At 39.7% G+C, this 23,429-nt stretch overlaps 1 protein-coding gene across 1 annotated transcript; it reads left to right on the top strand.

The window, feature by feature from the left end:
* Window positions 1-1,270: 1,270 nt before the first annotated feature.
* Window positions 1,271-23,126, top strand: NLP1 (nitrilase-like protein 1). Its single transcript, XM_088968945.1, has 9 exons — window positions 1,271-1,572; window positions 2,668-2,716; window positions 5,696-5,787; window positions 6,399-6,550; window positions 6,632-6,678; window positions 6,782-6,815; window positions 8,994-9,160; window positions 12,923-13,019; window positions 22,600-23,126. The coding sequence occupies exons 1-9, from the start codon at window positions 1,490-1,492 to the stop codon at window positions 22,773-22,775; spliced, it is 897 nt and encodes a 298-aa protein (XP_088825071.1). The 5' UTR covers window positions 1,271-1,489; the 3' UTR covers window positions 22,776-23,126.
* Window positions 23,127-23,429: the final 303 nt, after the last annotated feature.

The raw sequence follows: 23,429 nt of genomic DNA on the forward strand, positions 1-23,429 counted from the left end.
CCCTCACCCCAATGGGGACATTGGCGGACTTTTTGATGGGACCTATGTTGGTTCTGTCCTTGGTACTAACCTATGTGCTAGGGTGGAATCTGCTGTTAGCTTGGCTGTAGTGGTGGAAACTACTGCTGGTATTGTTGGTAGAAATAATATTGTTAAAACTACTAGAATTGGTGGATCTGCTGCATCTGGATCTGCATCATCCTGGCACTTTGAATGAGTTCGTCAAACTGAGAATGCTTGACCCTAGGAGGAATCACAGAAGGCTTTGAAAAGGTGGTGTTCACCTGGGGCAACGAGACATTTATCTGTTGGGTTGTCTGAGGCACTGATAGAGAGAGGATCCCTGAAGAAGTTAGGGGAATGGTAAACTGCCCGATAGTCAATGAGGGGCCTTGAGGGAGTGACGTTTGATGATCCTACTCCCCAGTGACGTTCATGTCAATGCCCTTACCGGTGTTGCTGGAAGATGCCATTGAAAAAGAGTGTGGTGGTTGGTGAAATGTAGTGCTGACTAACCCGACAAGGTCACTCTGATGCTTAAGTCAGTACTGTATTATGGTTGCAAGCTGAAAACTTGAGTGCTAGAATGCTAGTGAGCAAGTAATCGCACGTACCTGAGTCTTGGGGGTTGATGCCCTTATATAGCTGAGATGCCGTAGGTCTCTCGAAACATTCTTGGAAATTTCAGCCCATGATGTTGGGATCCGTTCCGCTTTGGTAGGAGAGTAACATGTCAATTAATGAGGTTTATCGTTTCCCTCTGATTCGGACTGGGAGAAGATAAGGCCTACAATTACGCAATGTGATCTCGGGAAGTTCAGAGATAATTGGTGAACTTCTAGGTTCGGTTATGTGACACCTTGGCGTGTGTGACTACCGAGGTGCTTTGATACCGAAGTGCTGTCATCACATCTCATGCTGATCTATCGTCTAACTGGCAAGCCGCATCCACGTGTCAGTTAGGTTGGGCCAAATCACCCCTCGTCATATTCAATTTTACCATGTTTAGTTCTGCAAGCAAATATTTGGTTTCTAACTAAGATTAGAATCCAACATTTCACCAGCACTCAGGAGCAATGTTTCCCACATCAACTATAATCAATATTTTTTCAACTACTTCATTAATAAATATACATATATATGTTTTTATAAAAAATAAAATAATATAAAAATTTATAAAAAATGTAATTTAAATAATATATTTATAAATAAATAACATATATACATATACATTACATATAAATAAATAAATAATAACATATATCCGATCGGATAGGGGTGATTCGAAACCAAAAATCAGAAACATATCGAATAAGACTACAGTATCGAAGTTCGGATCGGATCGAATTATAACCTGATCCATTTGCACCCTTAATGACCCTAATAAAGGAATGGGGGAGGAGAGGCAGACACTGAGTGAGCAGAGCAGAGATATAGAAGCAGAGTCCGAGCGAGTCGCGGGCGGTTGACTTGGGTCTGGAGAAGGAGAATGGAAGGGAGAAAAGTGGTGGTTTCAACTCTGCAGTTTGGTTGCTCCGATGAAGTTTCAGCTAATGTCGATACTGCTGAAAGGTAATTTTGCTTTCTGTCTTCTTCTCTCAATTTCTTTCTTCTTCCAACTTGAAAGGAAAGGGAAAAACGTAATTTAGTAGCATTTCCACTGATATTTCGTTGGAAAACGAGTTCTAGCTAAGATTTAGCTAGCTAGAATCCAAGATATGTGTAAATCAAGGTTTCAATGCCGTTTTGATCAGTTTCTAATGATGCGTAATCACCTTTTCAATTTGCATTGATTGGAATTAAAAGCATATTTTATTATGATTTCAAACTTTGTTGTGTTTCTACTACTCATGATTTGTTGAAATTTAGAATCAAACCCTGGTGGGTACACGTTGTTCAACTCTACTATCTGATTAATTAGGTCAAGGAGACACTTCCGAACTTGCATGAAGTCAAGACCTTCTTAGACATTCAAATGTAATTTATGCTGTAAAAATATGTTTTTTTTTTTCCTTCTGGCCTCGGCTCTTTTCCTGATGCTGGTGTTTTTTTTTTTTTCAACAAATGGTTATTGTTGTTGATCTCCCTTCACTTTTGACTTTTTTTCATATCATTTCAACGGTTCTTTATTTATTTTTCCTTCTCTGCTTTAGTTCATTCCCACTTAGTGGGCTAACTAACAAATTTTGCCATCCTCTGTTAGCATCATTTTGCAATATATCCAATTAGTTTGTGCAAGACTGTCTTTTTTTTGTTTTTAATTTTTATTTCAGACGCAACTTCAGCAAACTCAGTCAGCTGTTAATAGACTAAGGGGCCGTTTGATAACTTCTGAAGTTGCCCAACTGAAAGACTTATTGCTTTGTCTTTTAGTTGTTAAAATAATTAAATAATAAAATTTTCAAGAATTTAGTGGTTCACCCAACTTCAATTTTAGCCATTAAGGAGCTCACAACCTCCTTAAAATCTTACTCTAAAAGACAAAGTGATAAGCTTTTCAATTCAGCATCTTCAGCTGTTATCAAACAGCCCCTAAGTGATAAATAGAGTGAAAGTTGTTTGAGAATATCTGTGGAAGGAGCACTTCAAATTCAAAATTTTCTTTTTCTATTTTTTACTGATCTTCTTTTTCTGTAGTAGTCGGAGTGACCTTCCCTGTTTATGCAGGTTGGTTAGAGCTGCTCATAAGAAGGGTGCAAATATCATTCTCATTCAGGTATGAATGAATATGCACTTGAATCCTTCATTTGTCTGCTAAAAGTTGCTGGGGGACTATTCTTAGATCCTTGGTTAAATAGAACTAGTGTGTTGATGCGTCCTTATTGTAATTCCCTTCTGCATTCCTCAAGATATTCTGCTTGATGTTGCCTCTCTTCAATTTTTGATAAATGAGGATCTATTTAGTCACATGCCAGTGTTGAAGGATCAATCTGAACTCTGAAGTTTAAGACAAATCCAATCTGCAAAGCTTTTGTCATGAGTTGGTAATTCTTAATTGAGCATGAATTGGTCAACTTTCTTGGTCCTTCTTCCTTATATTCTGAATTTTCTTGATTAGACCATATTGTAGCTGTTTTTTTATTTTCCTTTATCGGCAAAATAGCATTACTATTACTGAGCAGAAAAAGGAGCATTGGAAATGGTTAGCCTACTGTAGGATATTGGTTTTTGATATTTACAAGCATGATAAGCTAAAAGGTGAGCCTACTGTAGGATATTGGCAGATTCATTAGCAAGAGCAGGGGTGGGGAAAGAGGTATTAGATTGGGGTTGCCCAAGCCCGGGCTGTAATTTGTAAAGTTTCTGGTTGTGGCTGTTTTTGTAGTTCCTTGTTTCCTCCTTTTTACTTTATAAGCCTGCTTCTCTCTGATGAGCTATCAAAAAATAAAAAAAAAGAGCTTACTGAGAATATGTATGATCTTTTGTTGCTTCAGCATCTGGTTAGAGCTCTGATTTCCAAATCATGGCTCCCATATGCTTTGCATGCTACACCTCCTGATGTGATGATGAGATTGTTAGTTGGTTGATGACATAAACAGTCTCTGCATTGCATGAACCATCTGTATACAGATGAATTGCAAATTCTGAATTCCGAGAGGCTGAACTGTGCTGAACAGTGCTTTGTCTTGCAATGTGTTTGACATGGAGTTTAGAATATCTTGAACATATGAGATTACTTGGATTGGACTTGATTGAGTTCTATGAAAAAGCTTCTGATTTCTTGAAATTTAGAAAGAAAGTAATATTTATCCTTCTTAGATATATGCTTTGGAAGAGAACTAAACCAATCATGAATTGCCCTGTCTTGTATTTTCTCTGGATTAATTCCTATTTGATTATTCATTATTATACTTACTGCATAAAGAAAGGAACAGACGGTTTATAGAGATGAAAAGGATGGAAACAATGCTTTAAAAGCCGTGGGAGGCGTACACCTGGAGGCGCGCCTCCTCCCTTTCCTCCTTCTTCCTCCTGACCTCCCTCCTCTTAAGGAGGCTTATGCCTCATTGTGTTCGGGAGGCTAACGTCTCATGTCACGCATTTGCATTTTAAAACATTGGATGGAAATATCTATTTGATGAATTGTATCTACTTGTTTTGATGTGCAACTTTCTTAAACTCACACATGGAATTCATGTTGTTGCCCATTGAGATACATGAATACTGTAAAACAAGCTTCTTGGAAGTCAAAAAGTAAAAAGTCCAAGCAGTTGTATGCAGCTGACTATCTTCAGCTCTAGTATAATTGGAAAGGAGGGATGTCTGGATACAGAAACTTTGAAGTCTGAACATGCACACATCCTTCTGTTGCATCCAAGCAAGTGATCAAAGCAAGCTCCTTGCTCTTTCAGCAGCCTCTTTATATGCTTGCAAAAGGGAATTTCTACCTGAGTTCATCCATGGTTGTTTTCCATGACAACATCTAGATAGTTCTCTATTTGATCAACAGCTCTAGGGTTAACGGTTATCCTTCACACCAGAAAATTCTTCTTGGTCATCTCTGAAGGTAATACCAAAATCCTTAATCCTATACTTCTATCCTCTTGATGTATCACTGGACCCTGCTCTTGCCTTAGCCTTTTCAATGCTCTATTCACCAGACCTTTCTCTTCATTCACATTGTGCTGTTGATTCCCAACACAAAATTTTAAATCCTTAAACCAAAAGGGTCTCTTAAAGTTTTAACTCTGAAGATCCAAAGTGCCCTTTAACTTCTTCACAGAATCCAACCTCCCCTGATTTTCAGAAATTTCAGTGGTTTGATCAATAATCACATCATACATAACCAAACCCTCTTGTTAAAGATGCATCTGTTTCAGCAGATCTATTTTGTTGAGGGAGCTGAATACTTTCCAATCTAAATCAGGGTTTGGGAGGAATTTTCTTTATAGCGCAAATTCATTGTCGATGTAATACTGTTTCGGGGTTTTTGGGTTCAAGATGCTCTGAAGTCCATCCCCATCTGCAGCAATATCAGGGATTTAAAATTCAAATACTATTTAACCAGAAGCTTTCCATTCGTTGAGATGCTGACATCTCTGTATTTGTGATCTATTGTATCATCGCTCTGTGAAATAGTGACCTCTCCTTCCTTTGTAATCCTTCAATATATACAATGTAAAGGGGCAACCAGGGTGCAGTAGGTTCCATATCCAGTCACCTTGATGCCTTATCAATCCCAATCTAGAATTTTCCCTTTGTCTTGATGTTCTCATGGCAACAGAGTCTATAGAATCCTGGAATTCTAGAATGTAGCATATTCAGAGGATATTAATAGAAAGGAGTTCCCTCTAACATGTGCACCGAGATTTTCCAATTTGTCTCCCCTGGGATTTGGCCTGTGAGAAATGGGTCCATTAATAGATTGGCTTGTGACTAAGCATTTAACATTTCAGAAAAGAACTCTAAAGTCCATTACCCATTTCTGGTTCTGCCTGTCTTGGGTCTTGGGAGGGGTAGATTGGATATCGACCTTAACCTTCAGTAGTTTAGTATGAAGTGGCTGCTCTCAGACTTGAACCTACATTCTCATTCCTGTCAGCCCAAGATCTTGCAGTTGCACTAAGCAGTGGTATGCTCACTGAGAAACTTCTTTCATAAGACATTTCTACAAGAAACTACTTAATTGGCCTTTTTTAAGTTTAACATCTGAATGTTGCTTTTACCTTCATTCTTACATCTTAAATGTTGTCAGGAACTATTTGAGGGATATTATTTCTGCCAAGCTCAAAGGGAGGATTTCTTTCAACGAGCAAAGCCTTACAAAGGACACCCTACAATCCTAAGGTAGGGATATCAAAATACTGAAATGGGCTCCAAATCTTCTGCAAGGTGAAATAATATAAAAGATGGGTGGCTGTAAGGACCACCTTGGCACCTACCAAATCAACCACATAATGTAATGTGGTGTGCACTGCATGCAGGAAGAAGTCAGAACCATAATTTGAAATGCCCCACCTGGGAGTTCTAGGGCTGAGTATTGACAAGTTAGATTATTCACAAGGATTTATTCTATCATCATTATTCTATACTGTCAACAAAATATCTACTTCCACAGAGTGTCATTAAAATGAATTAGTTGTTTAGTCCCTCACTATACTTCAGACCCCTTGCCTGAATGTATCGTCTATTGTGTACCTTTGTGTCTAGTCAACTGCCTTTGTGTTCTTTGGCTCTTCCTGACTTGAAATTAACATTGCCATTGCCTTATTAATGATTCTGTTACAAAAACAAAGAAACTAGTAATGCCTTTTAATCTTCTGACTAGGGCTGTATGTGGGTTGCCTTCAGAGAGGATATACCTTTTACTGGTGTTTTAGTCCACTGAAATTGTACTTAACAAATGCATGAATGCAAAACCATCCAGAAAACCAAAATTATGTGTGTATATTGCGCAGGATGCAAAAACTAGCAAAAGAATTAGGAGTTGTAATACCAGTGAGCTTCTTTGAAGAGGCAAACAATGCCCATTACAATTCAGTAGCAGTAATTGATGCTGATGGGACAGATCTTGGTCTGTACAGAAAGTCCCATATCCCAGATGGACCAGGCAAGTGTTCAAGGATTCTTCTTATCAAGTTTGGTATTATTTATTTTTCATATAGTTACTACAATTGTTTTTTCTCTTCAGGCTACCAGGAAAAGTTCTACTTTAATCCTGGTGATACAGGCTTCAAGGTGGGTTGATCTGATTGTGTGCTTCTGTAAGTAAAACCTAATTTCATAGGTGATATCTATTGTCCCAAGAAACTCATGGCAACCATGATTTCTGTGGAAACAGGTCTTTGGAACAAAGTTTGCCAAAATTGGAATTGGTAAGCAAGAACTTTATCTGAGAAACAATATTAATAGAGCTCAGAATCTGATATGGAGGAAATCCAAGGTACTCATCAGTAGATTACGACCAACTGCCTTGAGGTTTAAGCCTCAGCTATGTAGTCTGAGGCCTATGCTTCAGGGACTGAAGCATTCACTTCTGTCTCTTGTCTTGAGGCTTGGTCATGGTCATAAGCCATTGGTCCTCGAACCTGTCACAAAACATCATGTTTTATTTCTGTCTCTCCACTTTCATTTTTCTTTCAATTTTTTTAGGTTTAAACCTTTGGGACAATGTTATTCTGTCAATATTTGGCAAATAAAATGCAAATTAGAGTGAAATAATCTCTCCTTTCTCTCAACAAAGGCTTTCTCTGGAGAGGGACCATGAAACCATTAATTAACCTGCTCACTGCTCACAAATCCTATTGAAATCATATTCTGGAAGCTTTTTTTTTTTTATTATTATATATAAGGCATTATATTGAGGTTGGTTTATTTCTTATTGTCCTTTCTTCCCCCCTTAAAGTGAGTTGCCTTTTTTATTTGCTTGTTTGAAAACGACAAGAAGTGGAAAAGGGTCAGAGGGAATTAGGAAGACCTCACATGGAATTAGAGGATATAGATTGGAGGACCTAAATGTGCGAAGGATTATCCTTATATTAGATGTAACTTATGTGTAAAAAGGTTAAAATATGTATTCATGGGAGGGGCAAATCCAAATAGGAGAGATTTACTGGACATCATATTGGTCAGTGGTCATCTGGCCATAATACGGGTCATCTACTTGGTGAGCCATGAAACTGTGTTACTATTTGCATCTCTTATTTTTTCAACTTCTATCTTGTTCTCCCGTATAAAATTTTAAAGATTCTTTTTGTTATGAACTTCAATGGTTATCTTATTAAGTATTTAATGCCTGTGCATTGTTTTTTTTTATCAGAAAAAGGATTTCATTAAAAATTAAAGATTTAGACTTAATACAACTGTTGGAAGATTTGAACACCCATCAGTAACACCGTTTACAAGTTTTCTGAGAAAAGACTTGGCCTATCTACTCCCTGTTTAGCTAATTATCTGCTACCCCGTTTGCAGTTCTTCTCACCCAGCTGAAGCTTGAGTTTAATTTCTTTGCAATCACATCAATCTCCTTAAATGCATGTCTGTATTTCCAAGGTGCTTCTTTGAGTTGCTTTGCCCAATGAATTACTAGCTGTGAATCACCTTCAACTTCCAAATCTCTGAGGCCAAGCTGTTGTGCTAATCTGAAACCATGTAGAAGTGCCATGATTTCTGCCTTGACTGAAACTCCTAAGCCTGCTGGACCTGAATACATCACGGCCACCAAACCTTGACGGTCTCTAATCACTCCCCCGACACCTGCTCTTCCCCGGTTACCCATAGAGCTACCATGAAATTTAATTTCAATTTACTTTCAGGTGGTGGCTTCCAATCCAGTCTCACCTCTTCAGAGTGACGACCTGTTTGTGCTACTTCAGACCAAGATCTGATTATATAATTGACTGAAAAGACTTTGAAAGTCTCCAAAACTTTTATCCAGTGTGCATTGTTGTATAAATCATGCCTTAGACTTTAAAATCCTTCATACATATTGTTTTACATATATGGAGAGGGTCTGTTAGTTGGATTGCTAAATATGTATAAATGTCCTGGGACTCGGTGTAGCCACTGGCCACATGATTTGGATCTGAAGGGCCTTACATGTTATCATTCCCTTTTTCCACAGGCCAACATTTAGTTTAAACCATGTTGCAATGTGGTTGAAATGATATCTAGTTTGGGTTTATTATTTAAATATTGGAACTTTTAATAGCTTTATTACAAGGTTGGAAATAGGTTTGTCATGGACCTAGAGACTGAACATCTGGTTGATCCTGAAGGTCCCCTATTCAATGAACAATTTGGATCAACTGTAAGATTCCTCCATGTCTAGTAAGCTTCACTAGGTGTGACATGCATGCCAATTTTATCTCTAATAAGCCATTCATAAGATCTATTTTAAGAGTATCTAGGGCTCTCTCTTCAAAATATTTCACCAAAGTCAAGATTTTTCTAGTTCTTATACTTCACTGTTAAGGAGGTGTCTTTTTTCCGGATGTTTCTGCAATGAATGGTGATGGAATAACCTAAAATATATCATAATCTTTTTATGCAAGCTATTTGCTGGGATCAGTGGTTTCCAGAGGCTGCACGTGCCATGGTTCTTCAAGGAGCAGAAATTTTGTTTTACCCCACTGCCATTGGTTCTGAACCACAAGATGAAGGACTTGATTCCCGTGATCATTGGAAGCGGGTGATGCAAGGTCATGCTGGGGCTAATTTGGTAATTCTTCATTCTTTTTGTGCTGTAAACTAGTCATTTGAGTTTGTTTATGAATTGTATTTTTCATGTACTTGGTGTGGAGTTAATAGTTCAGAATTGTATTATCCTTCCACAATCTGCCACTCTATTTTTGGGCCATGGCATTGAATCCGATTACCTTACATACAGAATTCCTTTTTGATTGACCAGCAAGTGGTATGAGAAAATATGATCATCCCAGCCATGTAATAACCCATCATTCTGAATGGCGGTTATCGAGTTTGCATATTGGCAAGGGAGGTCCAAATAGATGCAATTTATCCAATGGTTAGATCATCAGATCTTCCAAATTCGTGACCCAACAAAAGCCTCCTCTTGGTTGTTGCCTAGACGAAAGCCCAGACCAAAAACAAAAGGACAACTGAAAACGGGAAAAAATACTAATGGAAGAGAAAAGCTAATCTTTTCCAACAAAAGCCTCCTCTTGGTTGTTGCCATCTTCATCCCATCTCCCTCTTCCAATTAACCCTTTTCTCGAACTTTCTTCCTTCCTCTCAAACTCTTCAAAAGCTTTTAAGGCAAATTCCTCACCTCCCCAGAAAAACAAACCCAAGCTTTTACCAATTTCTACATCCTTTCTAAACGCTGCCTTGAATGAGACAAAACCGGTTTTTTCTCCTTTTCGAGACTTTTATCAAGTTCTCTAACGACAGAAATAGAATCCTTTTCAGGGGCGCAAACAATATTACCAGTCCCCAGCTGCTTACCCGGGTTAGAGGTATTCTGAGAGTTCTCAATATCCAGATCTTGCTTTGAAATTTTAAGGGTCTTACTTCTCCTTCTTCTGTACACCCTTTTGTAGTTCTTTGTAGACCCAGACCCAACCAAACCAAGCTTCAGACGGGAGAAAATTTTGGTTACATGTACAGTATGAGAGTATCTTACTCCAGAGGCTCCTCAACACTTTTTGGATGTCACAGATTCAATCCCAATAAAATCTTTCTTTATCTTCCCCCCTCCTACCCAAATCCACACCTAATTTCCCAATCACCACCTCCCCGAAGACACGAAGATCATCAGTATCGTCATTGATCTGGGATGGTGAACAAATTTCCTCACCAACACTTTCACTTCCTCCCCCTCCAACAACAACATTTCCTTCAAGGGTGGCAACAACAGACCCATTGGTAGCAATTTCCTCCTTCATCAGGCCTATCTCCATTTCTTTGTGGACCTCCCTGTCTGCACTAGTGACATCCAATTCAGTTGAGGAAGGGGCCTTGGGCGTTGCAACAGAGTTTTGCTTTGGAGAAGCATCTTCGAGATCTTCTTCCGACTATCTGCTGCTTTGAACATAGTGACCAGAGTCGCCCATGCTGATCCCAGAACTTCGAGACGCACTGTAGTCCCCCACTGGACTTACAGTAACTAAGATCATTGATTTCCCCTGTTTTGATCGCAGCTACCAGGAGCAACTTCACTGTATCCAGGGCTATGGGTCACATTAGAAGAGGATCTCCTGATTGCAGGTCTCTCAACAACATTCAGCTTCGACCCCTTAAGCAGTCTGACCTTTCTTTGTTTTTGAGACAAGTTCAAAATGAAACTATTCGGACGCCTACCTTTGACAATGCGCTTGAATAGAGTTTCACTCCTCTTAATAACTCCTACCTTGGGTGGGACACAAAGCCTACTCGCACTAATTGATAAAGGATTTAGAGAGTGGGCCCCAGTGGTATCTCCATCACTGATGCAGGACACCCCTTGAAGACGCCGAGATGGAGACTTTCCACCTTCCCCAACAGATAGCACCAAATGGCCCCCGCTCCCCTTTTCCTTATTCAATCTCACCTCCAAATCATATCTCCTTCCTTTTCCAAAGTCTCAAAAGTCCACCAAAGCCGATGTATCAACCCCAATAAAACCGATATCTTTTTTTGTTCCCAAACTACCCTCATCTTCAACCTCCGAAACTATCTCTAAGAATAGTCTTTTTGACTTCCGCCTTCTCGAACCAGAGGGAACTTGAGAAGCACCTCTATCCTCCTTACTCGAGACTAGGAGATTAAGACAATCGCCTGGGTAAGTTCCTTCTATTACCACTCTTAAATCGAAAAGTTCTCCGCCAAAGTGAAGCAAAAGGGATGCTGGAACCAGTTGAATTTCCTCCATCTCAATTAAGGTACACACACTCACTAGGTTCTTCCAATCCAGAGTTCTTGAGTCAACGAACCTAAAAATCCCACAAGCATCTCCGATCTCCCTGAAGGTTTGGAAACTCCAGGCATGAAGAGGAATGCTGAACATGTTAATCCAAACAAAGCTTGAAGGCCCCACGTTTCTCAGCGCTCCAACGAGAGGATTCCATCCCCCCCCCCAGTCTTAACTTTGGACTCCAGACTTGATCCTGCTCGCGCTCGAGAATATCCGAAGCTTCTTTTTCACTACTGAAGAAGAAAAGAAAGAACCCTGCACTGAGTCTTCTCACCTGGAAGTGCCTACTTGGCTTCCATTCAGTCACTGCCCAGTTCCAAACTACTTCAACATCTGGTTCAGAGTTGACGAAACAACCAACCAAGCATTTGTTTAAGAGCTTTAGTCGCTTGATAGTTCCTTCAGTAGAGCTTGATACCACTTCTTTCATCATCTTTCAGCAAAACGTAATACAGCCCAGAGGGTTTCTCCACATGGCAGAAACAGGAAACAAGTTTGGTTGTTGAGGGAGATTACAGGAAATGAGTTTGGTTGTTGAGGGAGATTACAGGAAACAAGTTTCAACTATTACTTGCATACCACTGATATAATCAGCTTACCCTGAGTCCTTTTTTGTATTTCACACTTTAAATTAGCTGAATTATATTCAAATAGCAGTGGTATTTCACACTTGCATGAGATGAACTGTATGGTCATCTGTTCATCCCTACATTCTGGGCTTTCTGAGCCTATCATACTAGATGTAAAGAGTTGGTGTTGGATAATATCAAAATTCATACCACTGTTATTTTGCACACTAATTGATTGATAGTCTTGAATCCTGGTTCCAAGATTTTCAGTGGGCATTGGGAAGTAGGAAATTTTTATAATTTTTGATGAATAATAATAAGTTTATTGATTCAGAAGCAAATTAGAGTGAGTTCATACATCATCCCAGTGAGAGGCGCGAGCTGCAGCCCCTCCTTGAAACTTACAAGTAAACTAGGAAAGAAAAACAAGAATCACAACTGAGCCCAAAATAATTTTTCCCTATTTACCCCTTGCTTAGCTAACACATCTGACAAGGTATTTGCTGATCTCCCCACCCACTGTACAGTGACCAACATATTCCTTGTCAACCAACTAAATTTCTTCATTTCATTCTTGTATCGCCACATAGCCTCTTCAGAATTTTTCAACCAACCCACCACCACTTTGGAATCCCCCTCGATTATTAGTTGTTGTACCCCCAGCTGGTTTGCAAATTGGACCCCTTGTACAGCAGCTAAAAGTTCTGCCCTGATGGAATTCCCAATTCCCAAAGGACCTGAGTAGAGCAACAAAATCTCTCCCTTCTCATTTCTCAAAGCACCCCCCACTCCGGATAATCCTGGATTACCCATGCTGCTTCCATCAAAGTTCAACTTAATTGAGCCTTCGGGTGGAGGAGACCAGCTTGTAATTGATTTGGCCTTTAAAGATGAGCACCTTGCTATTGCTGACCAATTTCTCCAAATGTCATTAAGCAACGCATTATATACTTTGTTGTGGTTCCTCTTCAACGGAACTGATCTGTTTTTGAAACTTCAGGTACCTCTAGTGGCTTCAAATCGGATAGGAAAGGAGATAATTGAGACAGAACATGGAAATAGTGAGATTACATTTTACGGGAACTCTTTTATAGCAGGTATGCATTTTTCTCATTGGCATGCACAGTATTTGATTCAGTCTCAAGTTCATGACTTCATTATGTGGCATATCTTCGTCTGTATGACTCTTTTTAGGGTAAAGGTCTATAAGACTTAAGTATATCCACTATAACCTAATAGATCAATGGATGAAAAATGATTTAGAATAGTTTCTTCTATCCTCCCCTCATCCTCAACCCAATAAGTATTAGTTTATAGTGTTGGGGTATAGATCAGTGGAAGCCTTCAACTAGGTAATGTTGGCCAGATCAACTTGGAGAGTAGCAATGGAGAGTGAACTTAAGGTTCTTAAAAGTCGTTACTTTCCATGAAACAATTTTTGGGAAGCAAAGGTGGGATTTAAGGCTTTGTGGGCATGGCGTAGCCTGTTATGGGGAAGGAAGGTTTTGGAAGAAGGGTGTGTGTGGAGGTGGGTAGCAGGGAAGAGATAGGAATCTTGGAGGACATGTGGGTCCCGGGTCTTGTGAATCCAGACCCCTAAACTGGATGATTGCTCTGTGACCAAGGTGAATCAACTTATATATCAGCATTTAGGAGGTGGAATGAAGAGGTGCTGCGATTTTTATTCTCGGACCAGGAGGTAGTGGCAATAATGAGTATTCCTTTGAGCTGGCAGGCTATTCCAGATCGCAGGATATGGGAATATCACAGATCAGGGGAAGTTACAGTCAAATTGGAGTTAAATTGGCTTATTATGTGGCAAAAAAGATGAAGAATTCCAGAAATCCATCCCCTTCCCCAGAGGGTAAAGCTCATCCTCTGTGGAAACAAATCTGGAGGATGAAAATTTACTCTTTGCATTTGTAATCTAATCTGGCGTGCCTGTAAAAATGCATTGGAAGTTAACAAGAACCTTTATAGGAGGAGAATTGTGGAGAATCCCAAGTGTCCGAGGTCTGCAGGGGAGGAGTCGGTGGATCACCTTTTTCTTGACCGTCTTTATCGTAGACCAGTTTGGTTGGGATCTCAGCTTTCAGCCATTTCACGGGGGAGAACCTTTAGGGATTGGGCTGTGGCCTTGTTGGACCCTGCTGGGGGGAGGGAGTAAGTGGCTTATTTGTTGGCTATTGTAATTTGGATTCCTTGGAAGTTGAGGAATAAGCTAACCTTTTCAGGTTGGGATATCCCACCAGAGAGCCTTTTTGAGGAAGTTGGAAGGACCTGGGTGAGGTGGGGAATGGAGATGGTTGGTGATCCAATCAGTGCTTCTTCAATCCACAGGTCAATTTGGATTGGAGAAATGTGGATTCCCCCATTGGTGAGTCTCCTGAAATTGAATTGTGATGCGGCATGGAGGGCAGCAGAGCAAGCAGGCATTGGAGTGGTGATCCATGACTTCTCAGGCAGGGTGGTTGACATTCAAGCTTCTAGAGTTTGGTGTGCCTTGGTTGAAGATGCAGAACTAGCTGCAATTAGAATTGGTGTCTGGGTGTATCCACTGTCCTATCTCCTCCAGAGTATGGGATCATTTTCTTTGGGCTATTGGTCTTTGCTGGGTCATGCCAAATTCAGTTAAAGGCCTTCTGTTCTGCTGGGAGATTTCAGGCTTGAAGAAAAAAGGAAAATTAATATGGAAGACAATTCCTGCAGCTGTGCTTTGGGGAATCTGGTCAGAAAGGAACAGGAGAGCCTTTTGTAATAAGACAAACAGCACTGATGAGGTAGTACATCTGGCGGTTAGCAAGCTGATCTCTTGGGTGTCTATAACTCCTGACTTTAAGAACCTGAAATGTTCCTGAGTTGTTTAGATCTAAGTCCATTTGGAATCTGTAACTTGGCCTGTGCTCTGTCTAGTCCTTAAGTGGCTAGCTCTCCTGTTGTAATTTGTTCAATCTGAATTAATAAAATCTTGCCTTACCTTTCAAAAAAAAAAAAAAAAAAAGAAAAGAAAAAAGAATTGGCGTCTGGGTGGCTTAAAGACTGGAGATTCAGAGTCTGGTTGTGGAGTCGGATGCGCTGGGGGCTATTAACTTGATTAAGGAGCATTGAGGTTTGGGATTTAGTCAGTTTTATTTCTTTCATAAAAGTCCTTTGGTGGATTTTGATTCGTTGGATCTTTGTGAATTCTGAGAACAGCTTGAGGTTTTGATGAAAGAATCGACACAAAGAAGTAGAGAAAATCCAAAATAAATCGGGATTAAGTTAAATTGTCGAGGGAAAAATATCTTGGTGACCTCTGCAACCTTTTTTTCCCTGTTCTCACACTCCTGAACTGAAATATGCTGTTTGCAACTGTAACTTACTAAAATGTCCATCAAAATGTAGGAACTTTGAACCTTGGACCATACATCCACGCATAGTTGTCAAGGCAACGCCTAGGCGACAAGGTGCCCTTTGAGGCTCGCCTCGCCTAATTGCCAAGCAGTTTTGAATTATGTATTATAAAATACTTTTTTATTCTTTATTTTTTGACATTATAATTGTAAAATAGGCATTACTAAACTAAAATATTCATTTTGTGTGTTTATATACTAATTTCTTTTTATTATTTTCTTATTTGTTAGGGCTTAATCAATATAAACATTGCTAAATCTTGTATTGAACCCCAAAAGACTTTAAAAACCTGAACCAACAAGTAAGGAAAAACTTAAAATTTTGTCTAATGAACACATTCTCTACTACACATTTTCTAATTGTAGAGAACATTGATGTGGGCCCCACAGCTGTGGTCCCACTGTCGTAGAATGTATCTCGTCACAGCTGTGGTCGATTTATGATTCTGTTATTCTAGTTGTTATTTACTTTTCAGTTTTATATTGTTATGTGTTATGATGTAAACACCAAGGGCAGATGTGTCCTTTCATGTAACTAGCATAACATATAAATATTAAATTAAAGTGGCGGCGGCAGAATATTGAGATTCTGTTCTTCTCCTCAAAACTGTGTTCTACTGCTCTCTCACCACTCTTTCTCCTCCTTCACTTTCTCTTCTCTTCGAACCTGAAATTCCTGAGTGATCAAGACTGATAGCAGTCTTGAACAACTACATGGTATTAGACCCAAGTTAGGGTTTCTCATGTGAATCTAATACCAGTCGACCACATGAGAATCTCCTAGGACTGAGAGCTGAAAAGGAGTTCGCAGGCTGATTCTTGGAGATCGCCAGAAGTGCTAGCAGCTGTTGGAAACTTGTTAGGGTTGCAGAGTGTTGGTGGTCAGGAAGGATCAGAGAAGACTAGGGTTCGGGTAACCCTAGAAGGCAGCGAACAGTTTTTCCTTGTAAGTTATTTACTTTCTAAGAGAAGTTAGATCAGAGAAGATAGGTTGGACCTATCTGGAGGGGAAGGCCGAACCATCCTAGGGTTTCCTCTCTACGATTCACTAGGGTTTTATAGCAAACCCTAGGCCGAACTATCTCAACTGTGTTTCTCTCTACTCTAGGGTTTGAAAGTAACCTTGCGGCAAGCGCTAGTGTTTGATTGAACCTTGAGATTTATATACACAGATTCTAGGGTTTCTTATTAACCCTATTGCAAGTCTATATACACAGTATTGAGTGGATTGTGCAACTAAATTGTTCACTTTAAGGATTGATTAAAACCCTAACTCTCCCAAGCATATCAGACCTCTTCTAAGCTGTTTTTTAGAGTCCTAAGGGGTTAGAGCTCTACGGACAGCTACTGTTGTGTTGGCTAGTTGGTTTCAGATCAAAATTATCCCAGTTTTGTGCACATATACTGTGAAGACAGATCAGGCCCATATTGTTTTTGATTGTGATTGGTAGTCCAAGTGCTTTTTGAGACTTGACAGAAATGGAGTTTAAAAATCAGGCAGAAGGCAGCCTTGGGAACATCAGTTATGGTAATGTTTCTGAGATGGGTGGTCAGATTACGACTGTAAAGTTTGATGGATCAAACTATTTGGAATGGGCCCAATCAGCCATGATGGCTATTGGTGGACGAGGTAAATTAGGGTACCTCTTGGGAGATATGAAGGAACCTCCCAAGGGAGACCCGACATATACAAAGTGGATTCAAGAAAACTACTTGGTTATGACATGACTGTGTAATTCTATGCAACCTCATATTAGCCGGAATTATTTGTGGGCAAAGACAGTTAAGGAGATATGGGATGTTATGAAAGAAACTTATTCCCAACCCCTTAATGTTGCCAGAGCATATGAATTGAAATGTGAAGTGAAGAATCTTAAACAAGGAGAGAAACCGGTTTCAGTATATTTCTCTACATTGCAATCCTTGTGGTGTGAGATTGATCACTTAGAGACTCTTGAGTGGGAGAGTCGGTTGAGAAGATGTCTTTTGTTTCTCAGAGTGAGTCTGGTTATGCTGTGCCATAACCGATTAGGTCATTTGTCTTTTCGGTTTTTATAGAGTCTGTTTCCTGCTTTATTTGAGTCTATTGAGTTGTCTCAGTTACAGTGTGAAAGTTGTGAGTTTGCTAAGCATTGTAGAAAGCCTTATTTATTGAGTAATAAAAGGAGTGATAATTCTTTTGATATTGTGCATACTGACATTTAGGGGCCTTATCATATCCCTTCCATGGGTGGGTACAGATATTTCTTGTTATTTGTTGATGATCATACCCGTTTTTCTTGGGTTTATCTCATGCATCTTCCCTAACCCAAAATTTTCACCAAATGATCCTAACCCAGTTTGATGCCAAGATCAAAGTTCTTAGATTTGATAACGCAAAGGAATACTTTGCTAAATCATTGACATCTTATCTTCTTCATCATGGGGTTATCCACCAGAGCTCTTGCCCTCATACACCTCAGCAGAACGGAGTTTTTGAAAGGAAGAATAGGCACATTTTGGAAGTGGCTGGAAGTCTCATGTTTACTTCCAATGTTCCTATCCGCTTCTGGGGTGATGCTATCCTCACGGCGGTATACCTTATTAATCGGATTCCTTCCAGGGTCCTTGATATGATATCTCCTTTTTCCCTTCTACACCCACGTGAGGACTTGTTTTCTATTCCCCTTAAGACATTCGGTTGTACATGCTTTGTTCAGCTTCTCGGACCCCATCACTCCAAGTTCAAACCCAAAGCCTCCAAATGCATCTTCCTTGGTTATGCACAAACTCAAAAGGGTTATTGTTGCTATGATCCTGTCTTGGGGAGGAAGTTTGTCTCCATGGATGTTACTTTCTTTGAGGGGACACCCTATTATCCTCAGGTTTCCCCTCAGGGGGAGAGCAGTGGGAGTGGGGGTTTGTTGAGTCCTTGTCTTCAGGGGGAGAGTAGTGAGAGTGGTGCAGCTCCTTTACCTATTTTATTGGGTGATGAGAGCTGCAATGGTGAGGGTAGTCAGAGGGATCAGGAGTTGAGGGAGAGCTGCAATGGTGAGGGTGGTTAGAGGGATCAGGAGTTGAGGGTCTATCACAGGCGGTGCAGGCAGGTTGATTCTGATCATCAGTAGTCTAGGCCAGCTCCAATCTCACCTCTAGCTCCAGGTCTAGATACTACAATCCCAACCATTTCACCTCCCACAGATGATCTTGACCTTCCGATTGCAGTCTGTAAAGGGAAACGACATTGTACCACATCTACAGCCCACTGTATTTCCCATTTTTTATCCTATGATCGCCTATCTCCTACCTATAGGTCCTACCTTAGCTCCATTTCCAATGTCCCTATTCCAAGAACAGTGCAAGAAGTCCTATCCGTCCAGGAATGGAAAGATGCAGTGCAAGCTGAGATGGATGCCCTGTTGAAAAACAACACCTGTTAGGTAGTTGATCTGTCCAAAGGAAAGAAACCAGTTGGATGCAGATGGGTATTTACGGTGAAGCATAATGCAGATGGATCTATTGAGAGGTATAAAGTTCGGTTAGTTGCAAGAGGGTTCACACAGACTTATGGCATAAGATGACCACTATTCGAGTCCTATTATCCCTTGTAGCAAGTCACACTTGGCCTTTATACCAAATGGACGTGAAAAATGCCTTTCTGAATGGAGATCTGTAGAAAGAAGTTTACATGCGTTTGCCTCCTGGATTCTATGATGCAGAGATAGGTAAGAAGGTCTGCCGGCTCAACAAGGCTTTGTATGGTTTGAAACAGTCACCTAGGGCTTGGTTCGATAGATTCAGACTAGCCCTTGTGAAGTTTGGTTATGTATATGCTCAGTCAGATCATACCCTATTCATCAAGATGGTGGAGTCCTCCTTGACAATACTGGCAGTATATGTTGATGATATTGTGGTCACAGGGAATGATAGCCATGAGATTGAGTCCCTTAAACAGCTCCTTCATCAAGAATTTGAGGTGAAAGACCTTGGTGTACTCCGATATTTTTTGGGTATTGAGGTTGCTAGATCCAAACAGGGGATCTTCATCTCTCAGAGGAAATATGTCCTAGACTTATTGGCAGAAACTGGAAAGTTAGGTGTCAAGCCTGCAGAAACACCAATTGAATAGAACCACAGGATTAATGCCGAGAGTGGGGAGCTTCTTGAAGACAAAGTTATGTTCCAGCAATTGGTAGGAAAGATCCTATTATCTCTGTCTCACTCGGCTTGATATTACTTATGCTGTTAGTGTTGTCAGCCAATACATGCATTCTGCTACAACCACATATCTTCTTGCAACAGAAAGAATCTTAGCCTACTTGAAGAGATGCCTGGGTAGGGGTATACTGTTCAAGAATAACAACCACATGAAGGTGGAGGTCTATACAGATGCTGATTGGGTTGGGAGTGTTGATGACAGAAAGTCTACCTCAGGATATTGTGCCCTTGTGGGAGGAAACCTTGTTTCCTGGAGAAGTAAGAAACAAAGTGTTGTCTCCCGGGCAAGTGCTGAAGCAGAATACAGGTCCATGGCCAACGGAGTGGCTGAAATCCTATGGCTAAGATCTCTACTTGAGGAGTTGGACATTGAGTATGAGAAGCCCTTGATGCTGTATTGTGATAATCAAGCAGCCATTAATATAGCACATAATCCAACGCAGCATGACAGAACCAAACACATTGAAGTTGACCGGCATTTTGTACGAGAGAGGGTCTCATCTCAAGAAGTATGTCTCCCTTACATCACATCCAGTATGCAACTAGCGGACATCCTCACTAAAGCCGTATCAAGAAAGAAGCTAGAAGGAGATCTATCCAAGTTGGGAATGATAAACATCTACTCCCAACTTGAGGGGGAGTGTAGAGAACATTGATGTGGGCCCCACAGCTGTGGTCCCACTCTGTCTGTAGGGTAGAATGTATCTAGTCACAGTTGTGGTCAATTTATGATTCTGTTATTTTAGTTGTTATTTACTTTTCAGTTTTATATTGTTATGTGTTATGATGTAAACACCAAGGGCAGATGTGTCCTTTCATGTAACTAGCATAACATATAAATATTAAATTAAAGTGGCGGCGGCAGAATATTGAGATTCTGTTCTTCTCCTCAAAACTGTGTTCTACTGCTCTCTCACCACTCTTTCTCCTCCTTCACTTTCTCTTCTCTTCGAACCTGAAGTTCCTGAGTGATCAAGACTGATAGCAGTCTTGAACAACTACACTAATAACACATTTTCTTTTCTTCGTTTCCTATAACAAAAATAAGGGTTCACCCCTTATATTTTTTGAATTTTCTTTTCATTCTTTTTCTTCTTTTCATGAATTTGTTGATTTTCTATACTTTAACATGAACTCCATACTTTTCTTATGAAAATTATGAATAATTATTAAGGAAATATGGTTATGGTACCTAGGGAACTACACTAGGATCTACATTTTCTACATAAAAAATCCATCACCTAGGCAACTAGGCAATAAGGCGCCCCCTGGTGACTAGCCTCGCCTTGGCGCCTTGAAAACTATGCATCCACGTTTCCCACACACATCCTCTCTTTCCATCAAACATGATACAACTGGTGGCTGCTTTCTGGATGCTAAAGGTACCAGAAATCCCTGGACTATGTTTTGATTTGTCAATTCCCATCAGCCATAGAGGAGCTGAGAAGAACTGGCCCTGAGTTAACACTTAAAATTTCATTACCCATCAAAGTTGCAGAGAAAAAAAAATGAGACACTGGATGGATTGGGTGATTCTCTTAAAGCTGAGATTTCAGCTGTTATCAAAGGAACTCAAAGGGCAATTGAACTGAATATCACCAAATTGGTCATAGAAGGCGATTCTAAACTGGTAGTGGATTGGGTGAGAAATGATACTGCTAATTTTTGCAACTACAACAACGAGAAGAGGAAAATTAATTGGTTAACCAAGAACATTGAGGTGAAGATGAATTGGGTTAAAAGAAGTGCTAACTCCTTTGCTGATGGGTTAGCTAAACAAGGGGCATCTAGGGACTCTTTGTTCTGGGCTATCTTGTAATTGTTCTCGTGTCTTGTTGTTTTGGTTAGGTGAGATAAGAGAGTTTATCTCCCTCTTCTTGTACCTGTGTTTTTTCTCTCTTATTTTAATAAAATCTATGAGTTATTGATAAAAAAATGACAATTTAGTTTTGGGATTTGGGAAAAAGGGCAAAATTGGGTTTTAAAAAGTTACAGCAGTCATGTGCAATCACATGTGGATGGAATGATGGAATGTGATGGCATTATAACAGTAGGGGTAGAGTTGGTCAATCGTCAGAAAACTTGGGGGGGGGTTACTTTAAGGGATTTTGCAAACAGTAGGAGTGGGAGATTCATGAGGGTTGAAAAAGGGAATTTGATGGCCATGTATTCTGGTCCAGTTAGAGTGGGAGACTCATTGAGGGGCTGAGTTATTAGCAGCTCTGGAAGGGGTTCGAAGGGCCAAAGACCTGCATATAAACAAGCTGATCACAGAAGGAGACTGAGAGTGTACTTAGCTGGCTAAAGGAAGACAACTCTAGGTTTTCGAACTACAACAATGAAAAGAGGAAATTTAAATGGCTTACCAAGGACATTGAAGTTCTATGCACATGGGTAAAGAGATATGCAAATTCATTTGCAGATGGATTAGCTAAGCAAGGGGTGAATAGGAGTTCTGTTTTTTGGTCCCAGTTGTAAATTGTAATAGCTCTTGTATTTTTTGGTGTACATTGACAGTTGTGGGGAGTTAAGATATTTTAGCTCCCCTCTCTTGTATTATCTTTTTCTTAAACAATTAAGGAATCTTCTGTTGATAAAAAAAGTCAATTTTCTAAAACTTAGGGGTAGTTTAAGAGATTCCCCTACATATTAATACTAGCATATATAGAAGTTTTTTGGTAAGCTAATATATGGACATTTCTGTTCTCATAAGTAATAATATATACTAGAACATCTAGAAATAAGTATGGCTTATTACATATTATAGGTTATTAATTATGCACTGCGCTACTGAGTACAAAATTTATTTAGCATTGGTGATTATTAGCAAATTAAATTGAGTGATTCTAAGGATTACAAGTTCCTTTTTTTAATTTTGTACTGCATACAAATGCATCATACACTATTCACTTGTAAGTCCCCAATTCGTTAGTTTGAGTGTGTCCCACGTATGCAATACCCATATGTGTCATGTAAGATGCATTTGCATGTGGTACAAGAAAAGTTAATATTGATTTTATGTATAATAGAGGGCTGATTATATGTGATCCTTCGAATTTTATAGTTAATATTGAATAACAATAAACAGGACCCACGGGAGAAATTGTCACAGCTGCAAATGATAAGGATGAAGCCATACTCGTTGCAGAATTTGATCTGGATAAAATCAAATCCAAGAGACATAGCTGGGGAGTATTTCGGGATCGACGGCCAGACCTTTACAAGGTTCTGATGACATTAGATGGCAATAGTTCTTCACTGTGATGCCAGTCACTATGCCTTCCATTTTAGTTCAGTACGGTAGGTAATCAACAGAGTTCTTTTAATAAGAGGTAAATTATATCAAAGGAAAAGAATTAAGTATTGCAGATACTTGTTATCAAGTTCAGAACAATGATGCTTCATGTTCATCTTCACTAATTCCCCTTGTGTACTAAAGCAGTTTTTCTTCCTTGGAAATAGTTTTTTTCTATTGTTAGGTGGGTTTACCTGTTTTCGATAGAATTCTTTGAATCACCTTCCATTATGTAAAATTGCTTTTTTTTTTTGGAAGGAAACCATATGCTGATATAAAGAAAGACATTATATAAAATATTGTTTACCTTAATAAAGAAATTCTACAATCCTATCTCAGTAGAATGCAAATAAAATCATGAGCGCACATGGTTGTGCCAGTGAGCTGGCTTTCAATGGGTTCCATCTAGGATTATTCGCACACTAAATTGTTGCTTAAATCTGAATATGGTAATCATCCAATTGTAGTTGACAGTGGTAAATTTACTCCAAGCAGGGCCCATCAGTAGACAATAATTTGTGAAGTCAAATGTCTAGACCTAGCTAGTGTGGTGAATTTCTTTGCATTTGAGATCTCACAGCATCATATGACTCTCCCCAAAGCATATTGATAATCATATTTAG

Source organism: Nelumbo lutea, chromosome 2, assembly GCF_056320005.1.
Source record: "Nelumbo lutea isolate HS-2025 chromosome 2, American lotus-T2T, whole genome shotgun sequence".
Classification (NCBI taxonomy): Eukaryota; Viridiplantae; Streptophyta; class Magnoliopsida; order Proteales; family Nelumbonaceae; genus Nelumbo; species Nelumbo lutea.

Coding starts and splice junctions, on each gene's coding strand:
- NLP1 (XM_088968945.1), top strand. CDS start 1,490: ATGGAAGGGAGAAAAGTGGTGGTTTCAACTCTGCAGTTTGGTTGCTCC. Junction 1,573..2,667: donor AATGTCGATACTGCTGAAAG/GTAATTTTGCTT, acceptor CTGTTTATGCAG/GTTGGTTAGAGCTGCTCATA. Junction 9,161..12,922: donor GTCATGCTGGGGCTAATTTG/GTAATTCTTCAT, acceptor TTGAAACTTCAG/GTACCTCTAGTGGCTTCAAA.